General features: G+C 40.8%; 1 protein-coding gene across 8 annotated transcripts in view; it reads right to left on the reverse strand.

Moving 5' to 3' along the window:
• The window catches only part of ARHGEF28 (Rho guanine nucleotide exchange factor 28), a 327,107-nt gene that overhangs the window by 41,364 nt on the left and 273,304 nt on the right, over positions 1–12,439 (reverse strand). For all 8 annotated transcript variants that reach the window (XR_012130564.1, XR_012130563.1, XM_073235080.1 and 5 more), the window contains 3 exons: positions 9,097–9,275; positions 8,013–8,104; positions 6,675–6,857 (listed from right to left, as the gene is read on the reverse strand). Coding sequence is in view for 6 of the 8 variants with exons in the window: in XM_073235080.1 (XP_073091181.1) it covers positions 6,675–6,857; positions 8,013–8,104; positions 9,097–9,275 (454 nt within the window). In the remaining 2 variants the exon portion in view is untranslated. The remainder of the gene's footprint in view (positions 1–6,674; positions 6,858–8,012; positions 8,105–9,096; positions 9,276–12,439) is intronic.

Genomic DNA, 12,439 nt, shown 5'->3' on the forward strand with positions numbered 1-12,439 from the left:
GCTCATGGAGCTATAGAAAAATAGTCAAGGTATCAGGGAGGACTTCAAGAAAGGGATAGAAACTTTGAAAAATACAGTATCTGAAATGAAACACCCAGTGGAGGGATTTAAAAGTAGGTTAGATGAGGTAGAGGAGATGGTAAGTGAAGTAGAATTTAGAGAACAGGAAAACAAAGAAGCTGAGGTACAGAGAGAAAAAAGCATTTCTAGGAATGAAAGAATATTCAGAGAACTGTGCAACCAATCCAAACAGAACAATATTCACATTTTAGAGGTACCAGAAGAAGAAGAAAGAGAAAAAGGGATGGAAAGTCTCTTTGAGGAAATAATTGCTGAAAACTTCCCCACTCTGGGGAAGGAAATAGTCTCTTCAGTCATGGAAGTGCAGAGATCTTCCAACACAAGGGACCCAAGAAAGACAACACCAAGAAATATAATTAAAATGGCAAAGATCAAGGACAAGGACAGAGCATTAAAAGCAGCCAGAGAGAGAAAAAAGATCACATACAAAGGAAAGCCCATTAGGCTATCAGCAGACTTCTCAGCAAAAACCTTACAGGCCAGAAGGAAGTAGCATGTTATAGTTAATGCTCCAACCAAGGGCCTCCAACCAAGAATACTGTATCTGGAAAGATTTTCATTTAAATTTGAAGGAGGGATTAAACAATTTCCAGGGAAGCAAAAGTTGAGGCAATTTACCTCCCTCAAACCATCTCTACAGCATATGTTAAAGGGACTGCTCTAGATGGAAGTGCTCCTAAGGCTAAATAGCTGTACCAGAGAAAATAAACCCACAGTAAAGGAAGCAGACCAATTAATTACTAACCAAATGCAAAATTAAATCAACTACCCACAAAGTCAGTCAAGAGATACACAAAGAGTACAGAATAGCACACCTAATACATAAAGAGTGGAGTGGAGGAGGAGGAAGAAAAAGAAGGGAGGAAAAAAAAGAACCTTTGGACTGGGTTTGAAGTAGTGTAATAAGTGAGTTAAGTTGGACTGTTAGATAGTAAAGAAGCTGCCCTTAAACCTTTGATAACCACAAATATAAAGCCTTCAATGGCAGTAAGAACATATCTATTGAAAATCACCCTAAATGTAAATGGACTGAATGTACGAATTAAAAGACATACAGTTACAGAATGAATGAAAAAACAATACCCATCTGTATGCTGCCTACAACTCATTTCAAACCCAAAGACATACACAGACTAAAAGTGAAGGGATGGAAAAGATATTCCATGCAACTAATAGGGAGAAAAAAGCAGGAGTTGCAGTACTTGTTTCAGACAAAATAGATTTCAAAACAAAGAAAGTAACAAGAGACAAAGAAGGACATTAGATAATAATAAAGGGGTCAGTCCAATAAGAGAATATAACCATAAATATCTCTGCACCCAATATAAGAGCACCTAAATATGTGAAACAAATACTAAAGAAATTAAAGGGGGAAATAGAATGCAATGCATTCATTTTAGGATACACCCAACACACCACTCACTCCAATGGAGAGAACAATTAGACAGAAAACAAGTAAGGAGACAGAGGCACTGAACAAAACATTACAACAGATGGACCTAACAGACATCTACAGAACACTCTACCCAAAAGCAGTAGGATACACATTCTTCTCAAGTGCACATGGAACATTTTCCAGAAAAGATCACATACTAGGCCACAAAAAGAGAATGAGTAAATTCAGAGAGGCTGAAATTGTGCCAACCAGCTTCTCAGACCACAAGGTATGAAACTAGAAATAATTTACACAAAGAAAACAAAAAAGCCCACAAACACATGGAGGCTTAACAACATACTCCTAAACAATCAATGGATCAGTGACCAAATTAAAACAGAGATCAAGCAATATACATAAACAAATGAAAACAACAACTCAACACACCAAAATCTCTGGGATGCAGCAAAGGCAGTTCTAAGAAGAAAGTATATTGCAATACAAGCTTACATCAAGAAAGAAGAACAATCCTAAATGAACAGTCTAAATTTACAATTAGTGAAACTAGAAAAAGAACAACAAATGAAACCCAAAGTTAGTAGAAGGAGGGACACAATAAAGATCAAAGCAGAAATAAATAAAATTGGAAAGAATAAAACAATTGAAAGAATCAATGAAACAGGAGCTGGTTCTTTGAGAAAATTAACAAAATAAATAAACCCCTAGCCAGACTTATCAAGAAAAAAACAGAATCAGAAATGAGAAAGGAAAATCACTACAGACACCATAGAAATACAAAGAATTATTAGAGAATACTATGAAAAATGATATGCTAACAAACTGGAAAACCTAGAAGAAATGGACATTCTAGAAAAACACAACCTTCCAACTGAACCAGGAAGAAACAGAAAATATAAACAGACCAATTACCAGCAATGAAATTAATTGGTAACCAAAAAACTACCTAAGAACAAAACCCATGGACCAGATGGCTTCACCACCGAATTTTATTAAACGTTTAGAGAAGATCTAATATCCATCCTCCTTAAAGTTTCCCAAAAGATAGAAGAGGAGGGAATACTTCCAAACTCATTCTGAGGCCAGCAGCATGCATATACTAAAACCAGCCAAAAACACCACAAAAAAAGAAAATTACAGACCAATATCCCTGATGAACATAGATGCAAAAATCCTCAACAAAATATTAGCAGATGATATGATATTGTACCTAAAAGACCCTAAAGAATTCACCCCCAAAACTACTAGAACTAATAACTGCATTCAGCAAAGTTGTAGGATACATAATTATCTCATAGAAATCTGTTGTATTCCTATGTACTAATGATCAACTAGCAGAAAGAGAAATCAGGAAAACAATTCCATTTATAATTGCATCAAAAAGAAAAAATACCTAGGTGTAAACTTAACCAAGGAGGTGAAAGACCTCTACCCTGAAAACTATAAGACACTCAGGAGAGAAACTAAAGAAGACACAAATAAATGGAATTACATCCCATGCTCATGGATAGGAAAAATTAATATTGTCAAAATGGCCATCCTGCCTAAAGCAATCCACAGATTCAATGCAATCCCTATCAAAATACCAAAAGCATTCTTCAACGAACTAGAGCAAATAGTTCTAAAATTCATATGGAACCACCAAAGACCCCGAATAGCCAAATCCTGAGAAGGAAGAATAAAGCTGGGAGGATATGCTCCCTGACTTCAAGCTCTACTACAAAACCACAGTAATCAAGACAATTTGGTGCTGGCACAAGAACAGACCCACAAGTCAATGGAACAGAATAGAGAGCCCAGATATAAGCCTACACATACATAGCCAATTAATACATGATAATGGAGCCATGGATATACCATGGGGAAATGACAGCCTCTTCAACAACTGGTGTTGGCAAAACTGGACATCTACATGTGAAAGAATGAAGCTGGATTACTGTCTAACTCCATACATAAAAATAAACTCAAAATGGATCAAAGACTGAATATAAGACATGAAACCATAAACCTCTTAGAAGAAAACAGGCAAAAACCTCTTGAATGTAAATATGAGCAACTTTATCCTGAACACATCTCCTCAGGCAAGGGAAACAAGAGAAAAAATGAACAAATGGGACTACATCAAACTAAAAAGCTCTGTACAGCAAAGGACACCATCAGAACAAAAAGGCATCCTACAGTATGGGAGAATCTATTCATAAATGACATATCTGATAAGAAGTTAACATCCAAAATATATAAAGAACTCACATGCCTCAACACCCAAAAAGCAAGTAAACCTGATTATAAAATGAGTGGAGGATCTAAACAGACACTTCTAAGAAGAAATTCAGATAGCCAACAGACACATGGAAAGATGCTCCACATGGCTAATCATCAGAGAAATGCAAACTAAAACCACAATGAGATAACACCTCACACCAGTTAGGATGGACAGTATCCAAAAGACAAGGAACAACAAATGCTGGTGAGGATGCAGAGAAAGGGAACCCTCCTACACTGCTAGTGCAAATGTAAATTAGTTCAACCATTGTAGAAAGCAATATGGAAGTTCCTCAAAAAAACTAAAAATAGAAATACCATTTGGCCCAGTAATTCCACTCCTAGGAATTTACCCAAACAACATACCAGATTCAAAAAGACATATGTCCACCTATGTTTATTTCAGCACTATTTACAATAGCCAAGATATGGAAGCAACGTAAGTATCCATCAATATATGAGTGGATAAAGATGTGGCATACATACACAACAGAATATTATTCAGCCATAAAAAGAAAACAAACCCTACCATTTGCAACAACATAAGTAGAGCTAGAGAGTATTATGCTCAGTGAAACAGGCCAGGAGGAGAAAGACAAGTATCATATGATTTCACTCATTTGTGGAGTATAAAAACAAAGCAAAACTGAAGAAACAAAATAGCAGCAGACCCACAGACTCCAAGAAGGGACTAACAGTTACCAAAGGGAAGGGGATGAGGAAGGAGGGAGAAGGGGATTAAGGGACATTATGATTAGCACACAAAATATAGGTAGGTCACCAGGAATCACAGAGAAGACAAGTAATGACTCTGTGGCATCTTACTACACCAACAGACAGTGACCGCAATAGTGGGGAGTAAGGACTTAATAATATGGATGAATGTTGAAACCACAATGTTGTTCATGTGAAATCTTCGTAAGATTGTATACCAATGACACTTGAATTATATATATATATGTATATATATATATATGTATATGTATATATATATATATATGTATGTATAATAAGTTTCTAAAAGAAAAAAGAAAAGAATTCCTTCTAGATCTTGTTCTGGGTATTGATGCTCAATGACAGGGTGGACTACCCAAGAGTACCTCAGAACCCAGGGCTTCCTGGCACCTCCATCACATGTGGGCCAGAGGAACAGAGGAATTAAAGCAGGTGGCCTTCAAACTGGGCAATAGTGACAGTCCCGGTGGGGGAGGAAGGGAAAGCCACCAGTAACACTGAGAGTGGGAGATGTACTTGGTAAAGATGCTGCCAAACCCATTTCAGGTGCAGGGCTTTGTACTCACTTTCTCTCTACCCAGGAATGGTCTCCCCAGGGTCTCCAAACAGCTGGCTTCTTCTCATCCTTCAAATCTCATCTCAAAGAATAATGTCAGCGAGGTCTTCCCCGACCTCTCCAAAGCAGAATCTTCACCTCATCCCAGTCCCATTCTTAGTTTCTTGTGGCTTTCTGAAATTATCCCGTTTCCTTGGGTACTGCTTGTCTTCTCCCACTAAGTTTTTACGAAGGATTACCGTTTCCTTAGCACCAACAATAGTGTACCTGGTAGATGCTCAATGAACATTTGCTGAATGAGTGATTCCATCAGTGGACCCCACACTTCAGACAACCTCTATGCCTTTCTTAAGACCTTAGTTTCCTCAACTGTGAAATAAAGATGATAGCTGCCATGACTTCTAAATTCTCCAGAGCTAATGTTCTGAGATTCAAAGCCAGAACTCAACAAACTTTTTCTGCAAAGGACCTGATAGTAAATATTTTAGGCTTTGTTGGCCATATGGTCTCTGTTGTAACTATTCATCTTTGCCACTGTAGCAAGAATGCAGCCACAGATAAAATGTAAACAAGTGGGTGTGGCTGTGTTGCAATAAAACTATATTTACAAAAACAGGCAGTAAGACCCATTTAAGTCATGGGCTGTAACTTACCAACTCTTGTTCAGAACAACTGCATTTCTTGCCATTCTCTCAGGTGGTGGCTGCTTTATCTCCCAAACCCTATGTCCCTACTGTCAGTTTCATTTCCTCCTGCTTTTCCCTTGAAGCTTGTGCCATCAGATTACACCACTCACTACCCCTCTTTGTTGCCATCTATGGACTCCTTGAACAACTTAGCATCTGGTGCAAGTCCTCTCCCTTCCCCCAAAGCTGTTCCTGCCAAAACTCTCAGTAATTTGTTCTATGAAAATAGTCTTTCCAATATCCTGGCCTCTTGTCTCCTTGACTTTCTCACTTCCTGTGATCTTGTCTTCACCCCTCCACTAGCAGCTCACGTGGTTATACCCCAGACTCTGTTATTAGCAATATCTGCACTTTGCTCCTTATAAAGTATTCTCCACACAGCAGCCAGGTGGTTCCTTTTAAAACACAAATCAAAATTCTACAATGCTTCCCATCTTACTAAGAATGAAATTCAAACTCCTTGTCTTGATCTGAGTCTGTAACCTGAGTCCTAGGAAACTGACTCACCTTCTGTTGCTCTGCAGCCCTCACTCTGCTCCACATGCACCACCCTCCTTGCTATTTCTCAAACAAGCTTGGCACTCACCTGCCTCAGGACCTTTGTACCTTCTGTTCCCTATGTCTGGAACATTCTTCCCACAGATATCTACTTGGCTTTCTTACTTCCTTCCTGTCATATCACCATATCAAGGGGCCTTTCCTGGTCATCTTACCTAAAACAGAACATCCCCAACTCCATCACTCTCTATCCCCCTTACCCTGTTTTATTTGACTTCATAGTACTTGACAAAACCTGACCTATTTTGTTCCTTTTGTTGTTTCTGGAATATAAATGCAGAATCAGAACTATGTCTTACTCTGCTGTATCCTCAGCACTAAGACCACATTGCATTCTAATACAGAGGTATTCAATAAACATTTTCTGAATTTGTAAAACCAAATCCTTGTGGAAGCAACTTACCCTCTTTCAGCGCTGCTGCCAATAATGAGGCTGCTTGGGGAGGTTCTCCTGGGTCAGGCTTAATGAGCAGGTGGGGCTCTAGGTGGACATCCTCAAACCCACTCAGTTCTCCAAGTTCAGCATAAATATGCAGCTTCTCCTCCAAATATGCACAAATTTGTTGGTCTTGGTTACTGAGTATTTCTATGAAATAGTGATTACCATAGAAGGTTATCACATGAACGCAATAACTAAAATGGAATCCAAGCGATAAGATACAGATGATACTCATTAGCACGCAGTATGGTCTAACAAATCAAGTACAAGAGGTTGGGGAGGACATACCCAGATTCCATACCTAACTATCCCACTGGGGGAATGGAGCCTTAACAACTCTGACCTCCCATGGTCTTTTCTATAAATTTATAGTACATATAATGGGTGTTCATTTCCTTTCCCATCCCAATTCCAGAAAAACTTGCAAAGCAATTCTTTGCTCAGGTTGTTTTCTATTAAGACTAAACATTAAGCTCAGCAATGAAAATTGAAGCAGCTCTGTCCCTGATGAGCAATGCCCCAGCAGGGAATAGAAGGCAAAGGCCTCGAACTACTCAGGCTTCAGCTAGTCTTGGCCAAAACCAAACAGGCTGCTTTATGTTTACCTCTCTAAATATCCAATTTCTTTGACCATCTTTGCATGCATCATTTTCCTCTGATTTCAATATGTCCCAGGATTTTTATAGTTTAAAGGAACTTTAATCAGCATCTTTCTAGATCTGATTAATCTCGGAGTCTCAGTCAGCCCCAGATTCTCACAGGGAGAGTCTAAAATCCTGCCATCTAACCCACCTCCCACACATTCTGGTGAACTGGTTAAGGGTGCATCAGAAACTTAAAATCTCCCAAAGTGATTCTGATGTCCAGCCAGAGATGAAACTCCCTGGGCTGATTTCTTTAATTCATGGACTTGGAAACCGAGGACCAGAGCTACTAGGCTCTTTGCCCAGAGTCATAGAGCTGTGACCTGACCACTAGGACTGACATGAAACCACTGGACACCAGCTACCAGGCCAATCGGCACCACAGTGCCCACAGTTATTGTTTCATATAATTTATGTGCAGAGGGGTTTTGGGGGGAAAAAACCTTAATGTGTTTTAATTACTGAGAAAGGAGGGAGGCAGTCGCCCTATTTGAGCACTTCCAGTGCCAGTAGTTTATTTTTTTGAGAGCAATCAGGGTGGGTCTCAGGTATGCAGAATTAATCCCTGGGCTGCAACCTCCCATTCATGGAGCACAGGCTTCCCCCAGCATCCCAGGGGAGCACCATGACCAGGCACTCAGAGGTGCCTGCACTGTACCTTGACATTGCTGAATTTTGGCCACTCTTGCTTCAGCTTTCCGCCTGTCTTCATCAGACTCACTTGTCCTTCCCCCTTCTTCTTCTGGGCAACTTTAAAAGACAACAGTCAAGAGAGACAACTGAAACAAAAATCCTAGTCTCTTTCGATTCATTAGAAAGACATGGGAACTTGACAGTGAAAGTATCTAGAGAAGAAAATTTCAGCATAGAGAATTCATCATGATCCCTGGCCATGAGATTTGGTTTTCTTGAGTATATAAAGGACCTGGTGTGATATAACATAGCCTTCAAAGTGAGCATGGGATGACTCAAATATGCTGACACACATACACAAACATACACTCATGTACACACACACACACATTCCACAATACCAGTGCCAGCATTAGGTACAATTAGAATCATTTTTGCTTTCTGCTACATTTGGGCATCTCTTAATGGGGCAGAGTAGAGGGGCTGGAGGGGGCAGAGGCAGGGTGCCAGATTGGGTGGGGTGCACTGGACATGGAGGAATTTTCTAAATCATTCTAGATCTGATTAATCAAATTTTCATTAACAATGATCACCATCACACCCATGTTTATAAAAACTTGCCCTTGCATAAGTAATGAGGAGTATATTGACTTAGAACACTTAGATCCACCAATCTCAACGTTTATTGAATGATTCTTCAGAATTAGGCACATACACTAAGACATGGTCCCTGCCCTCAAGGAGCTTCCAATCTAATGAACATATATACATAAAGAAGATCATAGATACAAGGAAGCATATGACAAGCACCAAAAAATGCTTTAGAGAGCAGATGTTAAAGAATTTCAGGCAAGGAAGAGACCACTGCAACTGAAGAGGTCTTCATGAAGGAGGTGAGCCATGAGCTGCACCAAAGATGGGTGGGATTCACACAGGCAGAGGGCAGATGGGGGGTGCAGATGAGGGCTATCACAGGTGGGTGAGGGGGGCAGGGAGCAGACCTTTCTGGCTGAGGCAGTTTTCATGCAGGGGAAACATGGTTAGAATAATTTCCCCAATTGAACAAGTCCAATCCAATTCCCTAGTGTACTGACAGAAGAAAATGTTACCTTTCTACTGCCTGTTGGATCCTTCTCATCCAGTTATTTCGTTCCTCCTTGGAGTTGGTATGAATTTCATACATCTCAGGACCGGCAGATGAAGCACTGATTAGAAACATCCCTCTCTCCTCATTAGCAACTTCTCTAGCAATTAGTTTCTGAAGGGAAATAACTGATGGCTTCTGATCCTACATAAAAAGAGAACCTGCAGATGAAACAGCCTCCTATTGAAAGTGAGGGTCTCATAAAACATCACCTATGGAAAGCAGTGGTATTAGACAAATCAATTTCACTTCAACCTTTTCCAAAGAGCTGTGGAAGTGGAGGCCTTCTCCAGTGGGAAGGGTATGGTGAGGAGAGGATGGGAAAGGACAGGAGAATGTCCTGAAGAATTGGTGGCTTAAAATGACAACTTTTAAAAAGAGAGGGCAATCAAAGCAGTAAGAATACCAAAATGCCATAGCCAAGGGTGGAGGGATTTTTCTAGGAGGACATGGGATGAGAAACAGTGTACCAAACATTACCAAGAAACTGAGAAGGATGGGAAACCTGAAGAGCCCATTGGATTTTGCAGTACCAAGTACCTGGTACAAATACCAAGGAGTGGACTGTGAAAAGGAAGTACAGAGTCAGGAAGGGAGACCTCTGATCCCCAGGTACGACTATGTCTCTGCCATCGGGGCGCAGGGCACAGAAACAGGACTCCGGTATTTCCTCTGGTCCCTGCAAATGCCTCTTCTCCCCGCCATCTGGGTGAGCCCTGGGGGTCAAAATGGATCTAATTCATCCTCATATGCCTAGCACATTACTTGGCATAAAGTAGGCATTCTATAAGTGTCTGTAGACCTAGATTTAGCACAATTCCATCAGAAGGGAAAGGAAGAAAGGCTAAAATTCGGCCTACAAGCTGTAATTAAATTACCTCTTCTACCAACATCTCCTGTGTTACTTCAGTGTCCCATTCTAAGTACCGGGGATTCAAAGATGAGTAAGACACTGATACTTCTAATTTGGGTAGGTAGCTGTAGTTGAAAGACCAGCCAAAAGAATGTCTGCAAGATGAACAGTTCTGGAGGTAAATATGAAGAATCTTCCTCGGTTTGCTGCTTCTCCCACTGTTTACAGAGTCAGCCACAGTGTGTGCTTGTGCTTCTCCCCCATGGATTGAACGAGGCCCTCAACCAGAACATGCCACTTCTTCAAGTCTCCCTGATGGCTCCCTGGTGCGGGTGCATCCACTCTCCCAGCGCCCCACAGCTGAAGGCGTGTAAGATATGCCCAGAGTGCCTCTCCATCCCGTTCTTCTCCTCTTAGTGAAGCAAAACAAAAACCAAACACTCCACAAAGGAGGACAGCCCCCCTGTCTGCCCAGTGCCCAGCTCTGCCTCTGCAAAGGGAAGCAAAAGCAGTTTCATGGCAAAGCTTCTGGAATATGGCCCACTTCCATTAGGGAGAGCCTCTGAGCCCCAGTAACAGCTGGTATTCCATATGGATCTACTAAGATCTAATCTGCTTTCCTTCTTTCATTGCAGTTTTCATTTCCTCAGGTTGCAAAGTAAACGGCCTCTGTATATTAGGCAGCAGAGTAAGTTTGAATTGCTTAAGACATTAGCAGGCATGAAATCATATGAACCAGTTAGTTAGTGTTATAGGAGGAGGGGAGGTGGTGGGTGACATATTTAAAAAAATAGTTAAGTGGGTAGAAAGCAGCATTAATAAAAACACCAGCAAACCAGGAGGCATTCAGGACATGTCCATCATTATTCATACTGATCATACACAAACACTAAAGGTGATCGAGAATTCAAATGAAATCTCCAGGAATTGAGGTAACTTTGGAGACCATGTCAAACACTCACGATGTAAAACCCTGACTCAGACAGCAGAGATGTCCATAGCATTTTAAAAACAGGTTGTGCCAACATTTAAGGGATTCCACTTTTTTTTTAACTTTAGGTTTATAGGTTCTCTGGAAAAGTTGAAGATTGACAATCCTGGGCCCATATCCTCATTTAAAAGCACTGGCTATAGCTGAGTCATCCCTGCACCAGTTCTCTATAGTCCCTACCACTCTCTACTGGCTCCTTGACACCAAGCCTGCTACAGTTCATTCATTTATACTTCCTGTCCAGTCCCTATAGGCACTGGAATGGACCACCTCTGCCACAGGGGAAGGAAGAGGAAAAGGAGCTGGTCCCTTAGCACCATTGTCACACCACATTCATCTGTGATTCCATAAAGTAGCTGATTTGATTAGTAAGTCCATTCATGATTCTGTTGTGATAACAAGATCTTAAGTTGCCACATATTTTGAACTTGCACTTGCATATCCACATGTTCACTGTCTTTATTATTCATTCATTCTGAAATTATCTTGATGTTCAAGAGATCCTCCTAGACTCAGCATCCCAAGATGTAGTGAACACATCTACTTTTTCCTATTCATTTTATAGATTTGGGTCCTAGTGCCATTTCTAGCTGGGTCCTCTTTAAAACCAAAATTCTCTAATAAGGACACTACTCCATCCTTCTGCTTTTTTCAGTTGCTTATCTCCTGGCCATTTCCAAATTCCTCATGTCTTCTGTGACATGCAGCAAGGTAAACATTAATTAAAGAAGTTTTCCTAACAGTGCAAGGAGCACAGAACCTCACCTCGGGGTATAAGCATGAGGATAACTCTGAAATACTAAGATGAGAACCATGAAATCCAGATATTGTATACCCATATCTAATGCATCGATTAATTCCAGATGTTAACTGTAAAATATTTATGATACATGGGCTGTGTCTGGTAAGTGTGTAGGATGTAACTCAAAAGCATATGCTTGGACAGCAGAGGGTGCTTGATTCTGTAAGGGTAGTGCTTCCTCTTTTGCTCCCTGATGTGACAAGGCCTTGCGTGGCTACAGGGAGGCAGCTCTGTGTCAGGCTAACATGCTCGGTGAGCATCATCACACTGTTGCCTGCAGCCAAGCGCATTCTACCAAGAGGAGCTAAGTTGTGTCTGCCTTCAGTCTGGCATTTGGTGGACTGCATTTCTACCATCCAACTTAATGGTAAATGTGGCCTACAAGTGGCACAGATAACTCTTCAAGAGGTCAGAGCAGAGGGGCAGACTCATATTTCAAGCCAAACTGCAAGTTGAGCATCAAGGCTTGACCTGAATCCATACACTCTGTTGTCCTAGAAAATAAGAGAGCTGTCTTTAGGCTGTGTCTAGTTCTTGATCCATCAGTAGTTCATTTGGCCTGTAATACCAGCCAAGAAGCAGGACTTGCTTCTCTTTCAGGTCTCTGGCTTTGAAGAAACCTTTGATGCTATAAAGGAGTGGTGTGAATGTTCTCTCTTCCA

Source organism: Manis javanica, chromosome 1 (assembly GCF_040802235.1).
Source record: "Manis javanica isolate MJ-LG chromosome 1, MJ_LKY, whole genome shotgun sequence".
NCBI classification, from domain to species: domain Eukaryota; kingdom Metazoa; phylum Chordata; class Mammalia; order Pholidota; family Manidae; genus Manis; species Manis javanica.